Here is a 27,698-nt window from a genome sequence, read left to right on the forward strand (position 1 = left end):
CACACACACACACACACACATTCAGTGCAAGTCTGGTAGCCTACTTGTCTCGGCCTAAACCCAAAACGTCAATAAGTATTTAAATAAGGCATTGTTTCAAAAATGAATTCCAAGTTTAATGATGAACACATCTCAGCCAGCTGCACAGACGCTGTGTGCACAGTTACTGTTGTGTGGGCCGCCAGAAGAGGAGGTACTGCTGGCCCACCACTAGAGGGCGCCCTGCCTGAAGTGCGGGCTTCAGGCACGAGAGGGCGCTGCCGCCACGGACACAACCGGGAGTGACAGCTGTCACCCGTCTTCATTTCATCACTCCATAAAAGCCGGATGACATCTCTGCTGACCTAAATCATTGAATAATAACCTGAACTTCTTTGCAGCCGTATTCCTGTGGCGTTTCATTATCTGTGGATTGGCGTTTGGTGTGAACAGCGACGGCTTCGCTTCACACCCAAACCAGATAAATGGTTAGACAGGAGCTGCACGAGTGTGTGATTAGAGGTGGAGGTGACTTTCCACCTTCTGACTGTTTTTGTTACTGGGTGTGTACACACCCACATCTCACTGTTTGTGCTCCTCGCCAGCAGTACCAGATCCGACAGTCGGGGACGGTGATCACCTGGGAATTCGGGACTTGGCGGCTCCAGTATTCTCCGGGTTCTGTGGCGGTGGAAATCGTGTGGTTCCGGCTCTTCTCAGGATAGACGTCTTCTATCCTCGAGCCTGCCCACACGTCACCTTGGTGTATTGACTGCTATCCGATTCTGTGATTGTCTGTATAATCGTTGTGCACATTCACAACATTAAAATTGTTACCTTTTGACTCATCTATTGACCGTTCATTTGCGCCCCCTGTTGTGGGTCCATGTCACTACACTTTCCCCAACAGTTACACAGACGCAAAGTGTCAGACACAAGCACCCCATGGACAATGCAAGCAGCAACGCAACGCTTAGTTTGATAGTTTGGTTTTTTTTATTCGGCACACAAAATATTCAAATAGAAAAAAATGAACAATTCCACAAACAAACACAGACAAAACTAGTGAGTCCGAAAGGGTGTGGGCTGAAGCAAAGCTTATTAGCGCCCACCCCTGCTAGTACAAGTCCAACAATTCTAATCAGTCATATTTACATAAATACAAATTCACTACTACATGTTGACACACAGACATACACATCAATATACTATTCACTTATAATTATATTTATATAGTACCAGATCACAAGAAAGTCACTTTACGCCAGTAAGGACTAGCCTTACCAACCCCCAGAGCAAGCACTAGGCAACTGTGGTGAGGAAAAACTCCCTATAAGGAAGAAACCTCAAGCAGACCAGGCTCTTGGGGGTGACCCTCTGCTTGGGCTGTGCCATATATACCTATATACATACGTATATACTTTACAAACATAAATATATACATACATATACACAGTCACTTATATACATATACATCTACCCATATCTATATATCTACATACGCATATACATACCCACACATTAAAATATACAATAAGTCCCACTTATAAATTGAACATTCCATATAAATCAAATTATATTTGCTTCTTTATGATACTTAGACATAATGTTCTTTTTGAGTAGTTTCTTAAATCTCACTAAGGTACTACTCATTCTAACCTCTGTTGAACATTTGTTCCATTTCCTCACCCCAACCACAGACACACGAAAACCCTTTACATTTGTTCTTACTGGTGGTTTCATAAAAATTGCACAACCTCTTAAACTATATCTGGATTCCCTCAATCGGAACAGACTCTGGACATGTCTCGGTAAGGCTTGGTTTTTCGCTCGAAATAAAGTTTGAATTGTAATGTAATCGACCAAATCTATGAATTTTAATAAATTTAAAGACACAAATAGAGAATGAGTTGGTTCACGATATTGTTTATTGCAGATGATTCGTATGGCTCGTTTTTGCAAAAGGAATATTGGATTGGTATTTGATTTGTAAGTGTTTCCCCATGACTCAACACAATATGTCATATATGGTACCATCAGAGAATGATATAAAGTAAGTAACCCTTCTTGCGGCAGTAGGTCTTGGCTTTATACAAAATGGCTATAGTTTTTGACAATTTTGATTTCACATAATTTATATGTGGTTTCCAGCTAAGTTTATTATCAATTATAACACCTAAAAATTTATTCTCTGTTACTAACTCAATTTCCTTATTGTTTATAGTTAAATTTTTACATTTGGGTGCCTGTTTATTTCCAAATATAATACATTTAGTTTTCCCAAGGTTGAGTGACAACTTATTAGCGTCAAACCAAACCTTACATTTTTCCAGTTCTTTCTCCACTATGTCCAGAAGCTGTTCAAGATTTTCACCGCTACAGAACACAGTTGTATCATCCGCAAAAAGGACACATCTCAGTGAACTCGACACCCAACTTATATCATTTATATAGATTATAAACAACAAAGGACCCAGCACTGAGCCCTGCGGCACCCCACATGTGACATCCCTGAGTTCAGAATTTGTATTATTGAATTGAACATACTGAAATCTGCCTTGTAAATAACTAGCTATCCATTCATATGCCAGACCTCTGATTCCATATTTCTGCAGTTTAATTAATAGTATTCCATGGTTAATTGTGTCAAACGCTTTCTGTAAATAAAAAAAAACACCTATTGTGTATTGTTTATTGTCAATTGCAGTTGCTATACTTTCCACAAAGTCCATCAAAGCATGTGATGTAGTTCGAGACCTTCTGAATCCATATTGTTCTTCACAAATGATGTTATGCTTCAGTAAATAATCATTTAATCTTTTAGCAAATATTTTTTCCAAAATTTTGGAAAATTGTGGCAGGAGTGATATAGGTCTATAATTAGAAAATGTGTGTTTGTCACCAGTTTTACACAGAGGAATTACTTTGGCTATTTTCATTTGAGAAGGAAATTTACCAGTACTTAGTGACATATTGCAAATATAATTGAATGGTTTTACTATGCAATCAATAACTTTTTTTAATAAAGCCATATCCAAATTATTAAAATCAGTTGACTTCTTACTTTTTGAACCATGAACCAGATCAAGTATTTCCCTTTCATGAGTACCACCAATGAACATTGAAACAGATTTGTTAAACGTTGAATTATTTACCCAGAAGTTATTAGTTGATGAGTCAATTTTACTGGCAAGATTTTTACCCACATTAACGAAGTATTCATTAAAGTGTTCAGCAATAGACTCGTCGTTATCAATCGTGATGTAGTTGTTACTCTGAAAAAATGAAGGATAATCTCTAGTTACTCTATTCTTTTTTACTATTTCATTTAATATGTTCCATGTGTTTTTGATGTTATTTCTATTTTTGACAAGTAACTCATTATAATATGTTTTTTTACTGAGTCTCATGATATTGATTAACTTATTCTTATATGTTTTATACTTACTTTCAGCTTCCTTAGTTCATAGTTTTATGAATTGATTATATAGTACGTTTTTCTTTTTACATGCCCTCTGAAGTCCCTTAGTTATCCATGGTTTGTTGCTATATTGATTTCTATATATTTTGTCAACAAATGGACAGTGTTTATTATACAAACTGGAAAAAATGGAAATGAAAGCATCATATGACCTGTCAACATCATCAACAAAAACATCTGACCAATTCTGACTTGATAAATCCTCCCTTAAATTATCAATTGTTTCAGGTGTTACTTTTCTACTCATGAATTTGATATTGCTTCGATACTTACAACAACCCTCCAATGCAAAGACTGAGAAAACTGGCAAGTGATCACTGATATCACTGACCAGTAGTCCCCCACTAAGATTACCGGATATAACGTTAGTTAAAATATTGTCAATGAGAGTTGTTGTAGCCATAGTTATTCTGCTAGGATGAATGATGGTTGGAAACAGTCCTAAACAGTACAAGGTGTTTATAAATGAGGTAATTTGTGGATGATTGTGAGGGTTTAAAAAATCTATATTGAAATCTCCACAGACAAATAAATGCTTATTTCTGTTGATTTTGTTGTACATTCCTAAGATAATGTCTTCAAAGGTGTCAATATTTGTCCCAGGAGCTCTGTAAATGCAACTAACAACTATGTTTTTGGAGTTTATAGATGTCATTTCTATGGTAACACATTCCATGATGTTGTCCACTGTAAATGACATGTTAATGAGTTTACAGTTATAATCTGACTTTACAAACAATGCAACGCCTCCGCCCCTTCTCATCTGCCTATTAACCAGGAACAATTCATAACCATCAAGATATACCAGATCTTTATTATCCTCATTTAACCATGTTTCTGAAATTGCAATAACTGAAAAACGTTTTTTGGATGTTTTCAAACAATCATTAATAGTGGACAGATTACGAGAAAGACTTCTGCTGTTGAAATGTATAATTGAAAAATCTTCATCACTGATTTTATAATTTTTGAATTGTTCTTCTGTAAAATATTTGCACTGTCTCACAATATTCTCACTGAAAAAGGTATCAGGATCATTTTCAGATTCGAAGGGGTGGTTAGCAGAGTTATTATAATTAAATGTATCTAGACAGAGCTCCTGGGCAGAAATAAACGGATCATTATCCTTAGTCATTATGTCTCTCTTGTCTCCGGGTGTAGATGATGTGGATGAGTGGGTTGCTCCAGTCTGCATCATGGTGCTGTGATGTGTTTGAGTCCTCATACCTATTGTTCATATTTGTCCAGCTCCTCGATGTTCCTTATTGCCATGACTTTTGCTTGTTCAGGTGATCCGTTCAGTTTGATGAATATTTTACAGTTTGAAGTCCATGTGTGCTGGATTTTTCCCTGTTTCTTTAAGAAGCGTGCTTTCCTGGCGATGTCGGCATTCCGTTTGGTGAGATGTTCATTGATGAATACGTTTGTCCCTTTCAGTTTTCTTCCTTGTTTTAACAGTGCTGTTTTGTGTTTTCTGTTGAATCTCATGATGACGGTTCGTTTATCACCGTCATTTCTCCGGGGCAGAGGGTGGCACGCTTCAATGTTATTTAAATCCATTTCTATACCTTTAGATAGGAGGAAATCAACAACCTGTTTTTCCACAGAGCTGACCTCCTGTTCACTGGGATCCCCTCCGCTCTCATCTGTCATGTAAAGTCCTTTAAAATAAAAATTCAAAATATACCCGCAACATGAAAACAGGTTGGCTCGGCGGCCAAATTAAAAACCATCAGAACGGACACCAACATGATTCGTGGCAGTTGCAATATAATATTAACAATTAGGCCTATTTAGAAGAAAATAGTAATTAATGGTCTCACACTTACATTTGACGAATCCTTTTAATGCTACAGCAGGAGACGACAGGGTTTTTTGTTGAACTCTCTTATCACGTCATCATAGTACAACGATTCAATCAGTTTTCTTTCAAGGGAAAGCACAGAGAGTGTATTCAGTCTGTGAGTCAACATGGATGTTCTGGTGGACGTTTTTATCCATTTAACAGTAGAAAACAGCCGTTCGACGGTGCATGTTGTTATTGGCATTGTGATGAGGGCCCGCAGAAGACTATTTATTTGAGGAAAAATGTGCTCCCTCGTTTATCGCGGGAGTTACGTTCAAAAATAACACGCGATAAACGAAATCCGGCGAAGTAGTCAGCGTTAGTTTTTACAATTATTATAGATGTTTTAAGGCTGTAAAACCCCTCACTACACACTTTATACACTTTTCTCAAACAGGCATTAACATTTTCTCACTTTTCTCTCCTGTGTAAACACTCTCTTTTTTTCTTCTGTGCGAGAAGATTATAAACAGACACACGCAGAACACAATGCGAAGCTCTCCCTTCGCTCACTGCCTCCGGAGGTACGGATGCGGGACCCGCAAAGAATCCAAGTCCTCTCTCGGTGGCCACGGAGCTCTGTGGCTGCGATCAACATCCGGATCAAAACAGCGAGCGTAGTCTCTGGACCTGTTGCCAGATTTGGCGCAATTCCACACAGCAGACAGGAGGGCGGTGTGGCCCGCTGCTGCATTTACTGAGCCCGCAGAAAGCGCATCGGAGGCAGTGAGAGCAATCACGGTGATGCCAACCAGTGCCGGGAACGGCCCGCCTGATAAGGACACAGAACACAATGTCCCGTTAAAAATAAGCATGCAAAATTGCACTAAAACAATCCGCGAAACTTTGAGGCCGCGAAAGGTGAATTGCGTTATAGCGAGGGACCACTGTACTCTGAAAATGAATGAATAAAAATCACAGAAGATGAATCAGATTTTTTTTGACAAAATGTATTAATTGTTGCTCAGTGCTAATGCAATACCATATCATAGGAATACAATGAGGCAACAACAGGAGACTGTCGAGTGTTGACTCAGCCTTCTCATTGGATGGGACGGGCCTGGCTGACAAGTGGGCGGGCCCAGGCCCATCCAGGCCCACCCTTGGCTACGCGTAAGCTCCTCATGGCAACAAACATGAACCTCAGTTTTTATTGTATTAAGTGAGAAATCATTAGTAGGCATCCAGTTTTTTTTTTTTTTTTTAGGACAATATAGTTTTGAAGAACAGATACCTTAGTAATATTTTGGGGAGTAAAGGAGATACAGCTGTATGTCATATGCTTAACAATGATGTGAGACATCATCAAAAGAACTCAAAATGTGTCAAAAATGGGAGCAAATACAATGCAAATAAAATAGGTCCCAGAATGGAACCTTGGGGCACACCACGGGACAGAATGGCAGAAGAGGAGGTATATTTAGCTGCAGCAACTGAAAAACTCTTATTGGAGAGATGGGATAAAAACCAATCTAGGGCTGATCCAGAAATGCCCACTTTAGTCTCAATAAAACACCTTGATCAACTGTGTCAAAAGCTGCAGATAGATTCAAAAGTACAAGTACCGAATATTCACCTGCATTTCTGCGTATTAAAATATCATTTGAAACTAAGAGCTGTTTCAGTCGAGTGCAAGTGACGAAACCCAGACTGATATTTGTCAAGAATACTGTGTTCAGCTGAAACCTCTTTAAGCTGTTTGGCCACGACTTTTTCTAAAATTTTAGAGATAAAAGGGAATTGTGAAATAAAATTATGAGGAAGAGAAGGGTCAGTATTAGGCTTTTTTTTAAGAGGGTGCATAACTGCCTGTTTAAAACACAGGGACACAGCCAGAAATCAGCGTGAAGAAGTGTGTGTGTCTGCGTGTGTACAAAACAACTCAAAAATATGTGAACACACTTTCCTCAAACTTGGTAGGAATATTACTCAGGCCAGAGTCTTCAGGTGATTCATTTTTGGAGTAGACTGGTCAAGGCTCAAGTTCAACATCATCAAAAATGTAGTCTGGAAAAACACATTTTTCGGGATATCTCTGTAACCAATAATGTTATATTGATCACCTAATCATTTGTTATTATGTGGTATTATTGACATCATGACATGTTGCCATAATTGTCAGGAAAAAAAATACACATTCCAGGACATCTCTACAACTAGAAGGGCAAGAGATGCCTAAAACCTTAAATTAATCAAATAACAATTTGCCATTACATGGTATAAGTGATGGCATTATAGTCTGAAAATTACTTTTCCTGGATACATCTGCATCTAGTAGGACTAGATTCATGTTTCACTTATTGCTCTTGTTGCTAACACTACTCCTATACCTGGAAATGTCTATCCTGTACTTACAATACAATATTATGTGAATGGTACGCATCACTACTCTGATGTATTTTGTTATTTCTCGGATGTCTATCCTTTGCAATGAACGCTGGCCCCCATAGACATGACCAGATGCTGGATTTTACCGGCCAGGGTTTAATTTCATTCCAGATGTCATCACTTCCTGACTGACATTAGGGGTGACATGCCTTCTGGGAAATGTTGATTTCCAACATGACTTGGAGTCTTCTTAGTTGTTGACTTAGGGCAGATTTCCTGGGCGGGTGTGTGTGTGTGTTGGGGGGGGGGGGGGGGGGGTCTTGATCTGTCCACCTGCTGCTAAGGAATTTTGCTACAACAGGAAAAGGATTTTACTTCCAAACTTATCTGTGAACTCCAGGGTTCGTTGCTGTTCCCGAGCTCACTTTATACAGCCCAGTAAAGTTCTGATTCTTATTTTTTTTAATATTCTTTTTATTCAGAAATGTTGACAAACCCCCCCCCCCACACACACAGTGAACTTCATGAACTTAACCAGACATCCATCAACCTAAGAAGAAGAAGAAGAAGAAAAAGAAAAAAAATCCTTGGCGGGCACTCTCTTAGACTAGCAGACAGGAAATACTTGACACCTGACAATTGCAAATCCAACAAACATGAAATCCATGAAGATGAGAAAATAAATACAGAATAATAAAAGAAAAATAAACAGTTATATACCCAGTGCTGGGATTGAGTGGACATACTGTGGCTTGCACGAAGAAGAAGGTTGCCACTAAGTTACATTAGGCAGAACTTTGAGTCCTTTCAAATATGTCAACACTCGGCCCCAGATGGAGAAGAATTTATCTCTAGAGCCTCTGAGTATTTTATCTTTCCCAACTGTACTATAAATTGCATGAGGACACTCAACCACAAAGATACTTTAGGTGGATTTTTGGATTTCCAGTGTAGCAGTGTTCTTCTTTGTGCAAGTAAAGGACAGAGAGTTAAGGACAATTGGACTGTGTAATTGTGTTTTGTAACTACGTATTGCAATTCTGTTTTTCGAATGTGTGTGTTTTGTGTTTGATGTAACTACTTTGCTTTTGTGTTGCCATCTTGGCCAGGTCACTCTTGAAAAAGAGGTTTTAATCTCAATGAGTTTTTTACCTGGTTAAATAAAGGTGTATATAAGTAACACTGTAAAAGCAGTTATATTTTCGTGGCCATGTGGTTGTCTTCTATCTATAAACACCAAATATGGCTGTGGCTGCTCTGAGTTTCAAATTGATATTAAGCGCCTTTGAAAGCGTTTCAAAGATAAAGGATCCACAGGAAGCTAAGATAGGAAATGACCAACACATATGGGCTAAACTGGCTGGAATATTGTGTCATCTGTCAGAACTTGCAGTTATGTTAGGATATATATTGAGACAGTCTTTCTTTGGAAAAGTGAGCGTGATTTATGCTTAACTTAGCACAGGAGGAGCTATCATTTACCCTACGTCGCACATTTTCTTCTATGTCCTCTCCTAGTTCATCCACCCAGTCCTTATACAATCGGTAATCCTTGAAATGACTATTCTTGTGTTCAAAGAAATTTCTAACATATTGTCTAAACCTGGACGTGAAGGTAAACCTGAAAAATTAGGGTCGCCATGTTGACGGAAGTGATGGACTTGAAAATACTGAAATAAGGTGGATCGTGGAAAGTCAACTTTATGTATTTATTCATCAAAACTAATGACCTACTGGTTATGTACATATCTTTAAATTTAAAAATGCCTCATCTTTGCCAAAGAAAATATTCAGTCTAATCTTTTTTTTTTTTTTTACTTTTGATGCTCTGTGTGCTTCTTACCCTGTGTGCTGCCATCCAATGCTGCTGGAACCTCAATTTCCCTGAGGAAGTCTTCCCAAAGGATGAATAAAGTTTTATCTAATCTAATCTGTCTGGGGGGGAAGGAATGATTGTTTCATATTGGACAGATGTTAACTTAAAGTTCTGTCTAAGTTGGATCCATATCTTGATTGTATTTACGACAAGTGGATTATTAGTAAAATCAGAAATGGATAGGGGAAGACTGGATGTAACCAGCGCATTAAGGGATGTTGAGATACAAGATGTGGCTTCAAAGCAGTGAAGTTCCAGTTATTAGTTAACAGCCACCGACTCCAAATGTAACCTTTGAAATCAACTGTAGCCTTTTCAATCTGCTTATGTGTGCATGAAATACTAATGAGAGGATGACACACATCTGGCTGTGAATCTGCTCAGCTGCCAATATTCTAATGAATTATGGTCCCTTAAAATGCAGTTATCTGGATGTGACTCCAATATGGTCAGAGATAAAGAACAAATGTCTAAATATTGATGGATCTGACTTTAACCATCACTTCAGTGAGAATGAGATCATGGATCATACTGAGTGTGTGCGCACTGCAATGCATTTGCATCACCACGTGCAAACTAGATGCATAAATCATTCTGACCCCTGACCTCCTTTCACTCGCTCTCTTTCCACATCTCTCTCCTCACACCTGTTGATGTGAAATATCACACCCGTGCACATTTGTTGTGTGTGTGTTACACGCACCACTTTAAACATGCTACTTCACAAGGGTGAAAGTGAGAAAGGAGGCCACAGTTGGGATGAGGGCAGTGGGACAGCGGGTGCGTTGTAACATTGACTATTGACTTTTTATTTAGACTCCGGCTCTGTGGTAGAGCGGCGAGTCGTTCATTGTGTGTTTGCACTCTGACACAATGTCCAGAGATCATCTGGCAGACCTCAAACAGGAGGATTTCATCAGCCGGAAAGATAAGAAGAAAATTTGAGCGCATGAACAAATGATGCAGGTCGTGCTTTTCTATCGTTGTGAAACCAGTTTTTGGGTTTGGGGGGGGGGGGGGGGGGGGGGGGGGGGGGGGGGGGGGTCTTTCGTGTGAACACTGAGATCTGGTTTAAATACATGGATGTCCTCTGAAGTACTGAAATACTTCAATCTACGGACACCATGTGAATTTCTGACAGTCGGAAGTCTATTTCCTGTCTCTCCTCTACTTTCTACAAATAAATGGAAATGGAGATATTAAGTTTTCCACACAGTGGTTATTCCTGCAGATGTAGAAGAGGAGCACCACAGATAATCTGGATGTTAAATAAATGATAAATGGACTGCATTTATACTGCGCCTTTCCATCTGCATCAGATGCCCAAAGCGCTTTGCAAATAATGCCTCACATTCATCCTGATGTGAGGGAATAAACTAACCAAATAAACCAATCTCTTGGTTCTTTGAAGCACATGAACTGTCTATACACACTGTCCTGATATTGGGTAGTACCTGTTTAGCTTGTCTAGGTTTTTTTTCCCCAGTAACTATGTTTCTTGTTGACTTAGTGGGAGGTTCCCTGTGTGGCTACAATCTTGTAACTCATCAGGGCACCTCAAGGTTGGAGTGGGGCTGTTGAAAATGATAAATGGGTTGGGAACTACTACTCTGGGTCCTACTGCCCTGCAAGGTGTATTTGAATATTTTACACCAAAGGGTATATTTTGGACTTGAACACACTTTACCCAGGTACTGCTGACATACTCTGGCTATCTGTGCAGACAGACACTGCACACATAAAACTGAAATGGTACACGCCCATGGATGTATGTGAGCTTTCACAGGTCCAAACCTGTAGACACCTTGAACAGGTTAAAAGTGATTCATGGTTCTACATGTCAAACTCCATACAGGTGCTGGTCAAGATGACAAATTTATGAATTTGCACTTAAAAGCAGTGATAATGTTTAGGTTTGCTGTCCTGTTCTGACTACACCCTGGAAGAAAACAAAAGGTATTTAACATTTTCTGCAGTTTTTCCAGCTATTTTAATACAAAAGATTAATTTTTGGAGGAGAAAATGTCCAACTTGTCCCAAAAATGAAAATAGTGTTCATGTCTTAGACATTTTTCTTCCTGTACTATATAACTAGACCAGTGGGATAAGGAGTTGGGCTGCCAATATGTGGGTGATTCTTTAACTACGGGCACTATTGGCCATGTAAATGTAATTTCCACCACACCATTGCCTTACAATATAAAGCGCCTTGGGGCAACTGTTTGTTGTGATTTGGCGCTATATACATGTGCTCTGATGTCACTGTTTATCTCAATAGAAACTACCCAAACAGTCTTTCATACAAACTGTTTAAAGGGACATTACAGTGTTGTGGTAGAAATTACAGCAATAGTGTGGGACAACTACATTTTGTTTAAAAAAAATTCACAACAGTTGTATGACATTGAATACCCCAATTATGTTTTGATTATTTTACTGATATTTTATTCAGAGATATTTTAAAACATTAGAAAAAACGTTTCTTTACCATTCATTTTTATCATTGAAGATCAAAAGTCTGGGTGTGGGACAAGCACAAAACGGCAATATTTGCATATAATGATGCTGATATAAGGTGAAAAAGTCATCATAGACTACTAGAACAAATTTCTTAACACACTTTCATTGTAAAGATAACTATAAAAGTGTGAAATTTCCCCTTTTTTCTGTTTTTCATACAATATGATCAAAGGACATAATAAGTGCCCGTAGTTTAAGAATCACCCATGTAGACACGCAACTCATCTGTCCTTGGAGAAGACACAGACTACTGGCCTTGGTTGCAGAAGTAACCTGTGTCAGTCAGACTCGCAGTCCATCCAGGGGGAATCACAGGCTCTCATCCGCATCACGCTACAGAACATGGAGATAAGCACCGGTGACAATGGACACCAGTGCCTGGATGTGACTTAAAGTCCTTCGTGTCCACAGTGTTTTCACATTAGAATTTGTCAGGCCAGTTTTTAGACTTTGGTTAAACTCACTTGAGTTTATCCCCACACTGAGATGTGTGAACGTGTGTGTGTGTGTGTGTGTGTGTGTCTGTAGAAATGAATTCTGCACTCAGTTTATGCCGAAATCAAAGGGTTAAGCTTCGAGAGCGAGACAGAGGGAAAACGAAGCACATTTCCCCTTTTAAAATATGACATTTTCAATGTGCACTGAAACTACTTTCATTTCAGACAGACTCAACAATATAGTGATGTTTGAAAAGAACATTTTGTGCAGATGAAAGCACAGCAATACATTTAAACTGGTGGAATTATGGTCAGGCTTCTAAAACTCATCATCTGAGTTGGTGCTTTTCTCTCTCTCTCTCTCTCTGTAGGACAAATTCAAATGTTATATGTTATTAGATTTTTACATTTTATTTTTTTATGAAGAAGTGTGAGCCAGTTTTTGAGAGAGAGAGAGAGCGAGAGAGAGAGAAAAAGAAACCCTGACTCCCTCCCTCCTCCTGCGGTTTCTCTGATGACATCGTGAACAGCCGGTATAAATCCAGCCAATAAGATCGCAGGAGTTTGTTTCGCTGACTGCACCCTCTCTCCTCCTCCTCCTTGCTCTCTCTCCTCTCTCATTCTCTTGCTCCCTTTCTTTCTTTGCACACACACACACACACCACCACAGCCTGTCTCTCGTGCACCCTCATTCCTCCACATTGCTGCAGACATGGTCGAGCCATTCCTCGGAAAATGGGAACTCAAGTCGTCCACCAACTTTGAAGACTACATGAAGGCATTGGGTGAGTGGATGAACACGTGCACATGCATGGGAGAGGATGCAGCGGGGCGCTGTGCTGTATGTGAGTGAGTGCATGTGGGTGGGGGGGGAGAATGGTGCACAGCACCCAGAGGCGCAGATGTTCATGGCGGGGCGTGTGAAAAGTAAAAGAGAATAGAGGGAGGGAATGAAGGTGAACATAAGGCAGGAGACAAAAAGAGATAGAGAAATGAGGAAGGGTGACGGCAAAAAGACGAAAAGCCTACGAGTAAAAATATGAAGAAGAAAAAGAGCGTCTGGCCACATGGCCCAAGTAGTGGGAACAATGGAGAGGGAGGGCCTGTTCTAGTGGAGAAAGAACCATTGGCCCCACTGTGAGCAACTCTCACATGTACTCAGCGTCAGGCAGAATGAGGCGACTGTCGCCAAACGGTGCGCGTTGTTTCAGGCTACGAGAGGAGCTGCATATCAAGAGTCCCAAGGCCAAGAAGCCATTAGAGAGACAGATGGGTTTGTGGTTGTGTGTGAGAGATCGATTCATCTGCAGTGACCCCACGGGCAGATATGGGTGATTCTTAGACTACGGGCACTTATTATGTCCTTTGATCATACTGTATGAAAAACAGAAAAAAGGGGACATTTCACACTTTTATAGTTATCTTTACAATGAAAGTGTGTTAAGAAATTTGTTCTAGTACTCTATGATGACTTTTTCACCTTTTATCAGCATCATTATATGCAAATATTGCCGTTTTGTGCTTGTCCCACACCCAGACTTTTGATCTTCAATGATAAAAATGAATGGTAAAAAAAATGTTTTTTCTAATGTTTTAAAATATCTCTGAATAAAATATCAGTAAAATAATCAAAACATAATTGGGGTATTCAATGTCATACAACTGTTGTGATTTTTTTTAAACAAAATGTAGTTGTCCCACACTATTGCTGTAATTTCCACCACAACACTGTAATGTCCCTTTAAACAGTTTGTATGAAAGATTGTTTGGGTAGTTTCTATTGAGATAAACAGTGACATCAGAGCACATGTATATAGCGCCAAATCACAACAAACAGTTGCCCCAAGGCGCTTTATATTGTAAGGCAATGGTGTGGTGGAAATTACATTTACATGGCCAATAGTGCCCGTAGTTAAAGAATCACCCATATACAGTCAGGCACATAAGTATTTGGACCGTGGTAATGCAGCAAAGCAGAAGAAGTGTCTCATCCAAGGACGCAGACAGATAGAGTGTGTGAATCAAACTCGGGTCTACATATTGGTAGCCCAACTCTTTATCCAACTGAGCTACTTGTTAAATATCTTAAAAAAGTAAGACCTTTTGGCTGCTCCCTTGTTTGCACTCGGGGTCGCCGCAGCAAATCCAAGGTGCGTTTGCATGTTGAATTGGCATAAGTTTTACGCTGGATGCTCTTTCTGATGCAACTCCACATTACACAGAGAAATGTGGCAGGGGTGGGTTTGAACCGGGAACCTCCTGCACTGAAACCAAGAGCACTAACCACTTGGCCACCACCCCTGTCTACTTGTTGGATATAGTCATGTATCCAAAAAAGCTGGTTGGAAGTTTGAGGACCCCAAAGACTTGGGCCTTGTAAAGATAAAGATGTGCTCGTAGTGTAGACTTTCAGCTTTGTTTCAAGTGGTTTAACAAAAGTATCGCCTGAAGCACCATTTTCATATTGTCCCTCCAGTTTCAGAGGACATAAGTAATTGGACAAACTAAAGATTATTGTGAACATGTTATCACTTTTACACAATTTTTTTAGATAAGTCCAAGGATGGACACTTGACTTTATTTAGGAGGCAGCTCAGTGGGATAAGGAGGTGGACTATCTGGGTTTGATTCCCAGTCATACTACCAGTCTGTGTCCCTGGATAAGATCAGAATTGTTCCTTTCCAGTTAGCTGTAAATAGGGAGTGGCCTTGGCTGGGAAAGTAACCTACGTCGGACTTGCATCCCTTCCCGGGTGAGTCATAGGCTCCCATCTGCTACACGCTATGGAATCTGGGGATATACACCAGCACTAATAGGCCTCGGGGTCCTATGTATGTCTGTTACTCTAAGCATTAAGAAATACAAACAGCATGGTACTACTATATGATGAATCTGTCATGAGTAGGCTATTCAGAAAAACCGAGTCACTATGCAGGAAGGAGACTAGTGAAGGAAGCCACCACAACACCCGTGACAGTTTCTGTAGACATTATTAGCATTTGTGGCCATCACTGGATAAATGAGGGATAGTGCAACTTTTGTGTGTTGCATCGGTCACAGCCTCATGGTGGAGTGGAACAAAGAAGGCCTTTCTTAAAAAGAAGACATATCAACTCTAGGCTGGAATCTTCCATGTGCCTTCGAGCAAACTGGATCTGAAGTATTGCGTTTTATTTTAAATAGATTCCTTCTCTGTGCTGCTCCAACATAAACCCAATACCTCCTTCAGAGTTGTCATGGGTGACTTGGTGGCTTCCCTCACTCATCTCCTTCTTGCACAGCCAGCCATTCGGTTTTTGAGAACTGCCTGCTGCAGACCGATTTAACATACAGTACCACACTGTGCTTCTTAATGATTGATGTTTATGAAGTCTAAGCTATATTCAGTGACTCTGAAAGGTTCATGTAGCCATCCTCTGACTTGTCTAAAGAAAACTGGCTATAAAAGTTACAATTTGTATTAACATTAATCATATAATTTAGTTTGTCCAATTAGTTTTGGCCTCTGAAAATGGTAGGACTATGTATAAAAACGGTTTTACTTGCTAAATGTCTCATGCAGTATTTTTGTTAAACACCCGAATCAAATATGAATCTAGTGGCATCACTATTGATCCCTTTCCTCTGGTCACCATAGAAACCACAGGCTCCTCAACCTCTGACCTCAATCCTTTTGACCCTGAAGCACAAATACACCCACATGCACAGAGTGACTTTTATCGCAGCAAATATGAGAAAGTAGCTGTTGGCGATAAACCGGACTGTCAGCTTGCTATGAAAAGGAACAGAACTGCCACTTGGGAAAAAGGGCGTAATTCACCGTTAACCAATGAAATGAACTCTCCTGATCTCTCACACAGTGACACGACACGCCCAAACACAAAGCAAGTAATTGCTCTCGCACACGCATGCCCAGACAGGCAGGTCAGTGGCACCCTGTAGTGTTTGAAGAACACACATGCTCGGACAGCAGACAAATAGAGATTAGTATGTCCGCTGAAGGAGACACTGAAGGGCAAATCCACAGTGGGCTGCATTCCAGCTTTCTAAAAACATACCATTTATTCTTCTTGCGTTAAGTTCTTACTTGGTAAGCAGTAGGTGCACTCAACAGAGCGCATCACTCTGCCAAGGCATGGTGGTTGATCTGCAACATTTCTGCCAAACCCGTGTTGTGCTTTTTGGTCGTTCGTACCGCCACAGCAAGCCGTTACCCCACTGAGTCGGGTCTGCTCGAGGTTTCTTCCTATTAAAGAAGAATTGGGATTTCACGAGCTAGGCCCTGTTTTTAGACGTCTTTGGGGTCATCTTTTCACAAGGGACAAAAATTAAATGAACTAGTGCAATATTGGGTTTGAATCACAAATGGTCCTTTCTGTGTGGAGTTTTCATGTTCTCCTCATGTTTGCGTGGGTTTCTTTTTGGTAATCCAGCTAAAGCCCTGGTCACACCGAATAATGAACGATGAATAGTCACGTCACGTAGTGTTTTTTTTTTTTGTGCGAGTAGAGTTATTCAAGAAATGTGGGAGAATAGTGGCTCATAAAGGCAGATTATTCGACTAACGAGGTTCATCTCTGAGCATGGCATTAGATTCAAGAAGATCAAAATTCAGCAAAAATAGTGCAGGCGATTTGTGTATGAGGTACTACACTCAACAAAAATATAAACGCAACACTTTTGGTTTTGCTCCCATTTTGTATGAGATGAACTCAAAGATCTAAAACTTTTTCCACATACACAATATCACCATTTCCCTTAAATATTGTTCACAAACCAGTCTAAATCTGTGATAGTGAGCACTTCTCCTTTGCTGAGATAATCCATCCCACCTCACAGGTGTGCCATATCAAGATGCTGATTAGACACCATGATTAGTGCACAGGTGTGCCTTAGACTGCCCACAATAAAAGGCCACTCTGAAAGGTGCAGTTTTGTTTTATTGGGGGCGGGGGGGGGGGGGGGGGGGGATACCAGTCAGTATCTGGTGTGACCACCATTTGCCTCATGCAGTGCAACACATCTCCTTCGCATAGAGTTGATCAGGTTGTCAATTGTGGCCTGTGGAATGTTGGTCCACTCCTCTTCAATGGCTGTGCGAAGTTGCTGGATATTGGCAGGAACTGGTACACGCTGTCTTATACGCCGGTCCAGAGCATCCCAAACATACTCAATGGGTGACATGTCCGGTGAGTATGCCGGCCATGCAAGAACTGGGACATTTTCAGCTTCCAAGAATTGTGTACAGATCCTTGCAACATGGGGCCTCAGGATCTCGTCACGGTATCTCTGTGCATTCAAAATGCCATCAATAAAATGCACCTGTGTTCTTTGTTCATAACAGACGCCTGCCCATACCATAACCCCACCGCCACCATGGGCCACTCGATCCACAACACTGACATCAGAAAACCGCTCACCCACACGACGCCACACACGCTGTCTGCCATCTGCCCTGGACAGTGTGAACCGGGATTCATCTGTGAAGAGAACACCTCTCCAACGTGCCAAACGCCAGCGAATGTGAGCATTTGCCCACTCAAGTCGGTTACGACGACGAACTGGAGTCAGGTCGAGACCCCGATGAGGACGACGAGCATGCAGATGAGCTTCCCTGAGACGGTTTCTGACAGTTTGTGCAGAAATTCTTTGGTTATGCAAACCGATTGTTTCAGCAGCTGTCCGAGTGGCTGGTCTCAGACGATCTTGGAGGTGAACATGCTGGATGTGGAGGTCCTGGGCTGGTGTGGTTACACGTGGTCTGCGGTTGTGAGGCTGGTTGGATATACTGCCAAATTCTCTGAAACGCCTTTGGAGACGGCTTATGGTAGAGAAATGAACATTCAATACACGAGCAACAGCTCTGGTTGACATTCCTGCTGTCAGCATGCCAATTGCACGCTCCCTCAAATCTTGCGACATCTGTGGCATTGTGCTGTGTGATAAAACTGCACCTTTCAGAGTGGCCTTTTATTGTGGGCAGTCTAAGGCACACCTGTGCACTAATCATGGTGTCTAATCAGCATCTTGATATGGCACACCTGTGAGGTGGGATGGATTATCTCAGCAAAGGAGAAGTGCTCGCTATCACAGATTTAGACTGGTTTGTGAATAATATTTGAGGGAAATGGTGATATTGTGTATGTGGAAAAAGTTTTAGATCTTTGAGTTCATCTCATACAAAATGGGCGCAAAACCAAAAGTGTTGCGTTTATATTTTTGTTGAGTGTATGAGGACAAATGAGGATGTTAGAAGCATGTTAGTGATAACTACGCAGAAGCCCATTATCAGAGTACCTGGCAGTTTCAAGGACAGGACAGGCTACGTGCAACAAAGCAGGTTCCATTCTGAGAAAGTCCTTGTAGCCTTTAACATCTGTTTCCTGCAATTCCTTCAGAAGAACATCATATACATGGCTCATTATTCATGGCTTTATTATTCGGTGTAACCGGGCCTTAATCGGCACTGTGACAGACTGGCGGATTATCCATGGTGTACCCTGACTCTTGCCCAGTGACTACTGAGATTGGCTCCACTCCAACACAGAATGAGCAGTTTAAAAAAGAATGAATAAATATTGATTTAGAATGCAAACACCCTCATCGGCTAATGATATTGGATATGTATCATGGTAGATCTCTTGGTTGGCCATTAGCACATTGCATTACCAATCTGTCTATGTATTTTACAGGTGTGGGCCTCCCCCTGCGAAAGATGGGTCTTTTCGCCAAGCCCAGCACCATCATCTCACTGGATGGTGACGTGGTGAAAGTGAGGACGGAAAGCACATTTAAGAACACAGAGATCACTTTCAAATTGGGAGAAGAGTTTGATGAGAAAACTGCAGATGACAGACATGTCAAGGTAAGAGATCAAGGGCCAAGTTTAATGAACAAGATCTGAGTGAAATGCCACTACTCAAAGTCAGATCTGCCATTTTAATATCTCAGTTTAACTGATACATCTTTAAGATCCACAATCATCTTAAACCCTACTGTACGTAAATACTGTACTGTACATAAATATTTAAAATGATTATGCACCAATAACAGTTTGCATGTAATTATCAGATTTTGGGATATGGAGGTGCCAGACATGATGTGTTTGAGTACTAAAGGCGAGTATTCAAAACAACCCAAAGCACATTAGCACATAGCATTAGCATTATACGTGGCACCATCACACCAACTGACCGTGGTTAATGCTAACAGCTGGTGCAGACCACAGTTAGCATGACATACTTCTTACTTTATGCAGTCATGTTCATGGTGGTAACCACTAATGGTTAGTATTATCTGCGGTTAGCATGACCGCATATGCTAACGCTAACGGTGATTCGTGTTTTCTTTGACGTTGCCTGTCAGTATTCAAATTCAAATCATGTTGCCACAGCAATGTCCAGAACAGCTAGAAGCATGCTCCACATCTGGAAATCTAGTCATTCCCAGAAATTTTTAGTGTATGTGAAAATGATCATTACGGCTGAGACACAAGGAGTAGCAACTTTAGCATAACATAATGTGGCATGTAAATGAAACACGATTTCTGAAATCATAATCCAAGGAAATATCTGCTGTGTAAAAGAGCAGAGCTGAAGTTGATTAGATAAGAAAGCTGGAAAAGAGCTGATGAAGCTTTACTTATTGGAAATAAATGACATTATTATACAGCAAGATGCTTCGCGCGCTCTGATTGGCTGAGTTGCGGTCGGATATTTTCCCATATCAGACTGATACCATGACAATCGGTCCAGAAAACTAAAAACACGATTAGAAAAACCAACTTGGACATAAACATACTCCATAAATATCTAAGCAGCATCGTTAAAAAAAAAAAAAAAAAAAAAAAAAAAAAAACACAGATTGAAAGCTTACCAGCTAATGACCGGGCCATCTGTTAGCAAGTTCTTCACAGACGTGAAGGGAACAGGTCTGAATACGAGCCAAAAACCATCAGCATATATATATATATATATATATATATATATATATATATATATATATATAAATTGTCATATAATAAACAAATGATTAACCTCACTTGCTTGGTTAATAATCCTTTAATATGTACATCCGAAACTTCTACTATATGCAACACAATCTCACATCATTTCCTGATGGCATCTCGAAAGGTAAATTAAGCTACTGGATGGTGATACCGTCACGAAAAGTGCCACATATTCATGACTGTATCCCTAAATGCGGGGTGATGCGCGGAGGGAGGGTGTCTGTGGGAGTTGTGGTTAGGGGTAGCGAAAAAAAACAACAACCGTGTCACAAAAATGTGACTAATTTTGTAACATGAGCATGAAAAAAAGCATGAGACTGGGCTGATTATATGACATGTGCAACTCAAACGCTGTAACGAACGTGTTTTTCATCCACACGAGACATTGTGAGCATGCATTCACATGTATGTTTGCCACTGGGCGTATTTACATCATTTATTAATGTATTCTGGCTGCAGTCCACAGTGGAAATTGATGATGGAAAGCTGGTGCATGTACAGAAGTGGGATGGCAAGGAGACGAGTCTGGTCAGGGAAGTCAATGGAAACAAGCTTACACTGGTAAGTTTTGTAATGTCACATTTGAGTGTTAGTGCAACAGATAACTGAAACAATCCTTCAAATGGTGATACAAGCACCAAATTCGGCACAAATACAGCTTAGACATTACTGTTGGTTGGATCCTCTTGCTTGCCTCTACTGGTGGTTGGCTCTCACTGCGGTATTGTATCCCTTCCTGTTCCGGAGCACAGCGGTGTTTTTCTGTATCTGTTAGCTGTTTAATCTGCGCAGTTAGATTGATCTAGTTATCTAGATTACGATTTGTTTCCCAGTGTAATCTTTACGTGCCTTAACTAAAGCACTCCTTCTGCTGAATCACCTCTAAATTATTTACACATTATTCACTTTGCGTGTTTTTAGGAATCCGTTAGCTTAGCGTAGCTACTAGCTCTAGTGACATGTTTAGCCGCATGTTCTCCTTGAATTGCTGGCTGTCTGAGTGGTGTCCAAAAAATGAGGTGGGCTTCATAGATAATTGGCAAAGCTTCTGGGGAAAACCTGGTCTTGTTAGGAGAGACGGCATCCATCCCACTTTGGATGGAGCAGCTCTCATTTCTAGAAATCTGGCCAATTTTCTTAAATCCTCCAAACCGTGACTATCCAGGGTTGGGACCAGGAAGCAGAGTTGTAGTCTTACACACCTCTCTGCAGCTTCTCTCCCCCTGCCATCCCCTCATTACCCCATCCCCGTAGAGACGGTGCCTGCTCCCAGACTACCAATAACCAGCAAAAATCTATTTAAGCATAAAAATTCAAAAAGAAAAAATAATATAGCACCTTCAACTGCACCACAGACTAAAACAGTTAAATGTGGTCTATTAAACATTAGGTCTCTCTCTTCTAAGTCCCTGTTGGTAAATGATATAATAATTGATCAACATATTGATTTATTCTGCCTAACAGAAACCTGGTTACAGCAGGATGAATATGTTAGTTTAAATGAGTCAACACCCCCGAGTCACACTAACTGTCAGAATGCTCGTAGCACGGGCCGGGGCGGAGGATTAGCAGCAATCTTCCATTCCAGCTTATTAATTAATCAAAAACCCAGACAGAGCTTTAATTCATTTGAAAGCTTGTCTCTTAGTCTTGTCCATCCAAATTGGAAGTCCCAAAAACCAGTTTTATTTGTTATTATCTATCGTCCACCTGGTCGTTACTGTGAGTTTCTCTGTGAATTTTCAGACCTTTTGTCTGACTTAGTGCTTAGCTCAGATAAGATAATTATAGTGGGCGATTTTAACATCCACACAGATGCTGAGAATGACAGCCTCAACACTGCATTTAATCTATTATTAGACTCTATTGGCTTTGCTCAAAAAGTAAATGAGTCCACCCACCACTTTAATCATATCTTAGATCTTGTTCTGACTTATGGTATGGAAATAGAAGACTTAACAGTATTCCCTGAAAACTCCCTTCTGTCTGATCATTTCTTAATAACATTTACATTTACTCTGATGGACTACCCAGCAGTAGGGAATAAGTTTCATTACACTAGAAGTCTTTCAGAAAGCGCTGTAACTAGGTTTAAGGATATGATTCCTTCTTTATGTTCTCTAATGCCATATACCAACACAGTGCAGAGTAGCTACCTAAACTCTGTAAGGGAGATAGAGTATCTTGTCAATAGTTTTACATCCTCATTGAAGACAACTTTGGATGCTGTAGCTCCTCTGAAAAAGAGAGCTTTAAATCAGAAGTGTCTGACTCCGTGGTATAACTCACAAACTCGTAGCTTAAAGCAGATAACCCGTAAGTTGGAGAGGAAATGGCGTCTCACTAATTTAGAAGATCTTCACTTAGCCTGGAAAAAGAGTCTGTTGCTCTATAAAAAAGCCCTCCGTAAAGCTAGGACATCTTTCTACTCATCACTAATTGAAGAAAATAAGAACAACCCCAGGTTTCTTTTCAGCACTGTAGCCAGGCTGACAAAGAGTCAGAGCTCTATTGAGCTGAGTATTCCATTAACTTTAACTAGTAATGACTTCATGACTTTCTTTGCTAACAAAAATTTAACTATTAGAGAAAAAATTACTCATAACCATCCCAAAGACGTATCGTTATCTTTGGCTGCTTTCAGTGATGCCGGTATTTGGTTAGACTCTTTCTCTCCGATTGTTCTGAGTTATTTTCATTAGTTACTTCATCCAAACCATCAACATGTTTATTAGACCCCATTCCTACCAGGCTGCTCAAGGAAGCCCTACCATTATTTAATGCTTCGATCTTAAATATGATCAATCTATCTTTGTTAGTTGGCTATGTACCACAGGCTTTTAAGGTGGCAGTAATTAAACCATTACTTAAAAAGCCATCACTTGACCCAGCTATCTTAGCTAATTATAGGCCAATCTCCAACCTTCCTTTTCTCTCAAAAATTCTTGAAAGGGTAGTTGTAAAACAGCTAACTGATCATCTGCAGAGGAATGGTCTATTTGAAGAGTTTCAGTCAGGTTTTAGAATTCATCATAGTACAGAAACAGCATTAGTGAAGGTTACAAATGATCTTCTTATGGCCTCGGACAGTGGACTCATCTCTGTGCTTGTTCTGTTAGACCTCAGTGCTGCTTTTGATACTGTTGACCATAAAATTTTATTACAGAGATTAGAGCATGCCATAGGTATTAAAGGCACTGCGCTGCGGTGGTTTGAATCATATTTGTCTAATAGATTACAATTTGTTCATGTAAATGGGGAATCTTCTTCACAGACTAAAGTTAATTATGGAGTTCCACAAGGTTCTGTGCTAGGACCAATTTTATTCACTTTATACATGCTTCCCTTAGGCAGTATTATTAGACGGTATTGCTTAAATTTTCATTGTTACGCAGATGATACCCAGCTTTATCTATCCATGAAGCCAGAGGACACACACCAATTAGCTAAACTGCAGGATTGTCTTACAGACATAAAGACATGGATGACCTCTAATTTCCTGCTTTTAAACTCAGATAAAACTGAAGTTATTGTACTTGGCCCCACAAATCTTAGAAACATGGTGTCTAACCAGATCCTTACTCTGGATGGCATTACCCTGACCTCTAGTAATACTGTGAGAAATCTTGGAGTCATTTTTGATCAGGATATGTCATTCAAAGCGCATATTAAACAAATATGTAGGACTGCTTTTTTGCATTTACGCAATATCTCTAAAATCAGAAAGGTCTTGTCTCAGAGTGATGCTGAAAAACTAATTAATGCATTTATTTCCTCTAGGCTGGACTATTGTAATTCATTATTATCAGATTGTCCTAAAAGTTCCCTAAAAAGCCTTCAGTTAATTCAAAATGCTGCAGCTAGAGTACTGACGGGGACTAGAAGGAGAGAGCATATCTCACCCATATTGGCCTCTCTTCATTGGCTTCCTGTTAATTCTAGAATAGAATTTAAAATTCTTCTTCTTACTTATAAGGTTTTGAATAATCAGGTCCCATCTTATCTTAGGGACCTCGTAGTACCATATCACCCCAATAGAGCGCTTCGCTCTCAGACTGCAGGCTTACTTGTAGTTCCTAGGGTTTGTAAGAGTAGAATGGGAGGCAGAGCCTTCAGCTTTCAGGCACCTCTCCTGTGGAACCAGCTCCCAATTCAGATCAGGGAGACAGACACCCTCTCTACTTTTAAGCTTAGGCTTAAAACTTTCCTTTTTGCTAAAGCTTATAGTTAGGGCTGGATCAGGTGACCCTGAACCATCCCTTAGTTATGCTGCTATAGACGTAGACTGCTGGGGGGTTCCCATGATGCACTGTTTCTTTCTCTTTTTGCTCTGTATGCACCACTCTGCATTTAATCATTAGTGATCGATCTCTGCTCCCCTCCACAGCATGTCTTTTTCCTGGTTCTCTCCCTCAGCCCCAACCAGTCCCAGCAGCAGACTGCCCCTCCCTGAGCCTGGTTCTGCTGGAGGTTTCTTCCAGTTAAAAGGGAGTTTTTCCTTCCCACTGTAGCCAAGTGCTTGCTCACAGGGGGTCGTTTTGACCGTTGGGGTTTTACATAATTATTGTATGGCCTGGCCTTACAATATAAAGCGCCTTGGGGCAACTGTTTGTTGTGATTTGGCGCTATATAAAAAAATTGATTGATTGACTCTTCTAAAAAAAAAAGACTGGCCACTTGAATTTTCAATAGGGAGCCAGGTAGGGGTCAATTGAAGAATTACACAGGGGCCAAAATAAAAAAAAAAAAAATGCTCCAATCAAATTGAAACCTACACAACATTACCTGCCTGATCATAAGCATTCAAAAAAGGTATAGTTTGGAGTATCTGTGACTGAATGTTATGGAGTTATGGGGTTAAAAACAGCAAAAATGGTGACAAAAGTCAATTTTAGTTTGTACAGGAGTCAAAAGTTAAAGTTTCTCCAATTTTGGTAAGAAGTGGTGCAAATTATTGGTTGAGCCAATAGGATTAATAAATTGAATAGTTTTGACTGTGTTAAATTCTTGGTCTCCAAAGTAAAGATCAAACAAGGTCAATGTCCATTGGATTCTATGACATGTGACATATGTTAACTTGTAACGTGATAACTAAGCATGATACACGGTCCAAACTATTCCTTTTTAAAACCCTATTAACCAATAATTTGCATCACTTTTTTACCAAAATTAGAGCAACTTTAAATTTTGACTCCTGTACAAACTGAAACTGACCTTTATCACCATTCTTGCTGTTTTTACCCCGTAACTCCATAACAGTCGGTCACAGATAGTCCAAACTATACCTTTTTGGAATCATTATGATCAGGCAAATAATATGGTATAGCTTTCAATATGATTGGAGCATCTTTTAATTTTGAGACCTGTGTAATTCTTCAGTTGACTCCTACCTGGCTGCCTATTGAAAATTCAAGTGGCCAATCTTTTTTTTTTTTTCTCTCTCTCTCTCAAAAGAGTAATGTCTAAAAGGAGTATTTGTGCTGAATTTGATGCTTGTATCACCATTTGCAGAATTCCGCTCTAAATATTCTCTTATCTGCTGCACTCTGTTGGTTGCTGAACTCCCTCCCTCTCTCCATTACAGACACTCACAATTGGAGAAGTTAAGTGCACTCGAGAGTATGAGAAGGCTCAGTAAAACCCAGCAGAGACCACATCATCTACCTTAAACTCTTGAACATCACCTCAGCGTGCTTCAACATGCTCAGTATTAACTTTAGAACATCATTCCTCTGTATGAAACATGGATTTATTTCCAAAGTTTTTCTTGTGAATTTACAGTTTGTTTTTTTAAGAAACTGTGTAACACACTGAGTCTAAGAAAATCAAAGACATAAACCTGCAAATGTTTAAAATAAAACTTTTTTTGAGTCACAAAAAATAAAAATGTACAACTGGTTCAGGATGTTCCCACCCCCCTTTCCTGCATAACTGTCATTCACAACTTTGGCAGCGATAACAACAAACACCGAACGACCTTGATGAAATTTTTGCATAAACAAGTGTGACATTAATAAATTATTCACATGTACCAACCTGAAGGAAGTTATTGTCAGCATTTAGAGTTTCATTTGGCGAGCTGACAGTCACATTGTGCCAACGGCTATGCTGCAGTTCACTCACTGTGGCGAGTTTAGAGTTCTGCTTTCTGATGGTGCTGTGGTTTCATTTTTAACTCTCAGCCACATACTTGTGGCAGATCTAAAGACTTCAGTTGTGCAGTACTTTTATACAGAATGAATGCCTCCACACTTTCCAGCACAACTGCTACACACATCCAGGGAGGTTAATTATAGTTCCACTACAGCTCCAAGTGTTCCTTTAACTTTTGACCTAACTAGGTGACGACAAAACTGTTACAGCTTGTTCCAGTTCGCTTATGTCCTCTACTTACTAAGATATACTGCATGGGTACTGAATTAAGATGAAGCCTTCCTTGTTAGATTGGGGTCGTGTGTTAGCGTCAGATTCCACAACAGAGTGAAGTTAAGGGATGTGACGGGCCAAAAGCAGCAGTTGTGGTCACAACTGTCACATACTGACAACAGACTAAACATGTAACCATCATCACATGTAAGGAGTCCCATCATATGACATGGTTCAAGCTTCTAGTCAGGAGCTACTGCCAACAGTGTGAAAAATTCTGATATGAATAAAAATGTTAGAATCCAGTAATGTGGTGTTGTTTTTGGGGTAAAAAAAAAAAAAAAAAAAGGTTCTCTTACGGATAATGACCATTAAAAGTGTCTAGAATGTAACATACCAATTTTTAAGTCATTTATGTATAAAAACAAACAAACACAAGAAACCCCACAAAAAAAAAGGTCATTTTCGCTGACAATTTTTGCAGTAGTGCAATATGTCAGCATCCCTGTGTCAAGCTGCACCAAAATCTAGTTTCAGGCTTTTGTCTATTGTGCATGCTCTTTAGTTTTGAATGAAGCCTACATCTAAGGATTTTAGGTATTTCTTGCCATTCATCTTGAGCATTCTTGAAGTAAGGTCCAGTGACAAAAACTAAAGCAATTTTTAAGACATAGGTAACATTTTGTTTTATTTCTTATTTATTAAGTTAAGTATCAAGTCTATATTCTTGTATTATTATGTTCAGAAGGACCAATGGAGTAAAATGAAGTACTGTACTGAAAAGATCTTTTGTTTCAGTATTTAAGAATATTTTAACAAAATACTAACTCATACCCCTTGATTTTTTTTAATGCGT

General features: G+C 40.0%; 1 protein-coding gene across 2 annotated transcripts; it reads left to right on the forward strand.

Moving 5' to 3' along the window:
• On the forward strand, positions 1-26,446 carry fabp3 (fatty acid binding protein 3, muscle and heart). Of its 2 annotated transcripts, XM_034160585.1 has the most exons (5): positions 1-21; positions 13,130-13,252; positions 19,161-19,333; positions 20,936-21,037; positions 26,061-26,446. In XM_034160585.1, exons 2-5 carry the CDS (start codon positions 13,180-13,182, stop codon positions 26,112-26,114), a joined length of 402 nt encoding a protein of 133 aa, XP_034016476.1. In that variant the 5' UTR covers positions 1-21; positions 13,130-13,179; the 3' UTR covers positions 26,115-26,446. The 2 variants fall into 2 exon arrangements, with proteins under 2 accessions (XP_034016476.1, XP_034016475.1); XM_034160584.1 differs by lacking the exon at positions 1-21 and having other exon boundaries at positions 13,071-13,252.
• Positions 26,447-27,698: the final 1,252 nt, after the last annotated feature.

Source organism: Thalassophryne amazonica, chromosome 20 (genome assembly GCF_902500255.1).
Source record: "Thalassophryne amazonica chromosome 20, fThaAma1.1, whole genome shotgun sequence".
NCBI classification, from domain to species: Eukaryota; Metazoa; Chordata; class Actinopteri; order Batrachoidiformes; family Batrachoididae; genus Thalassophryne; species Thalassophryne amazonica.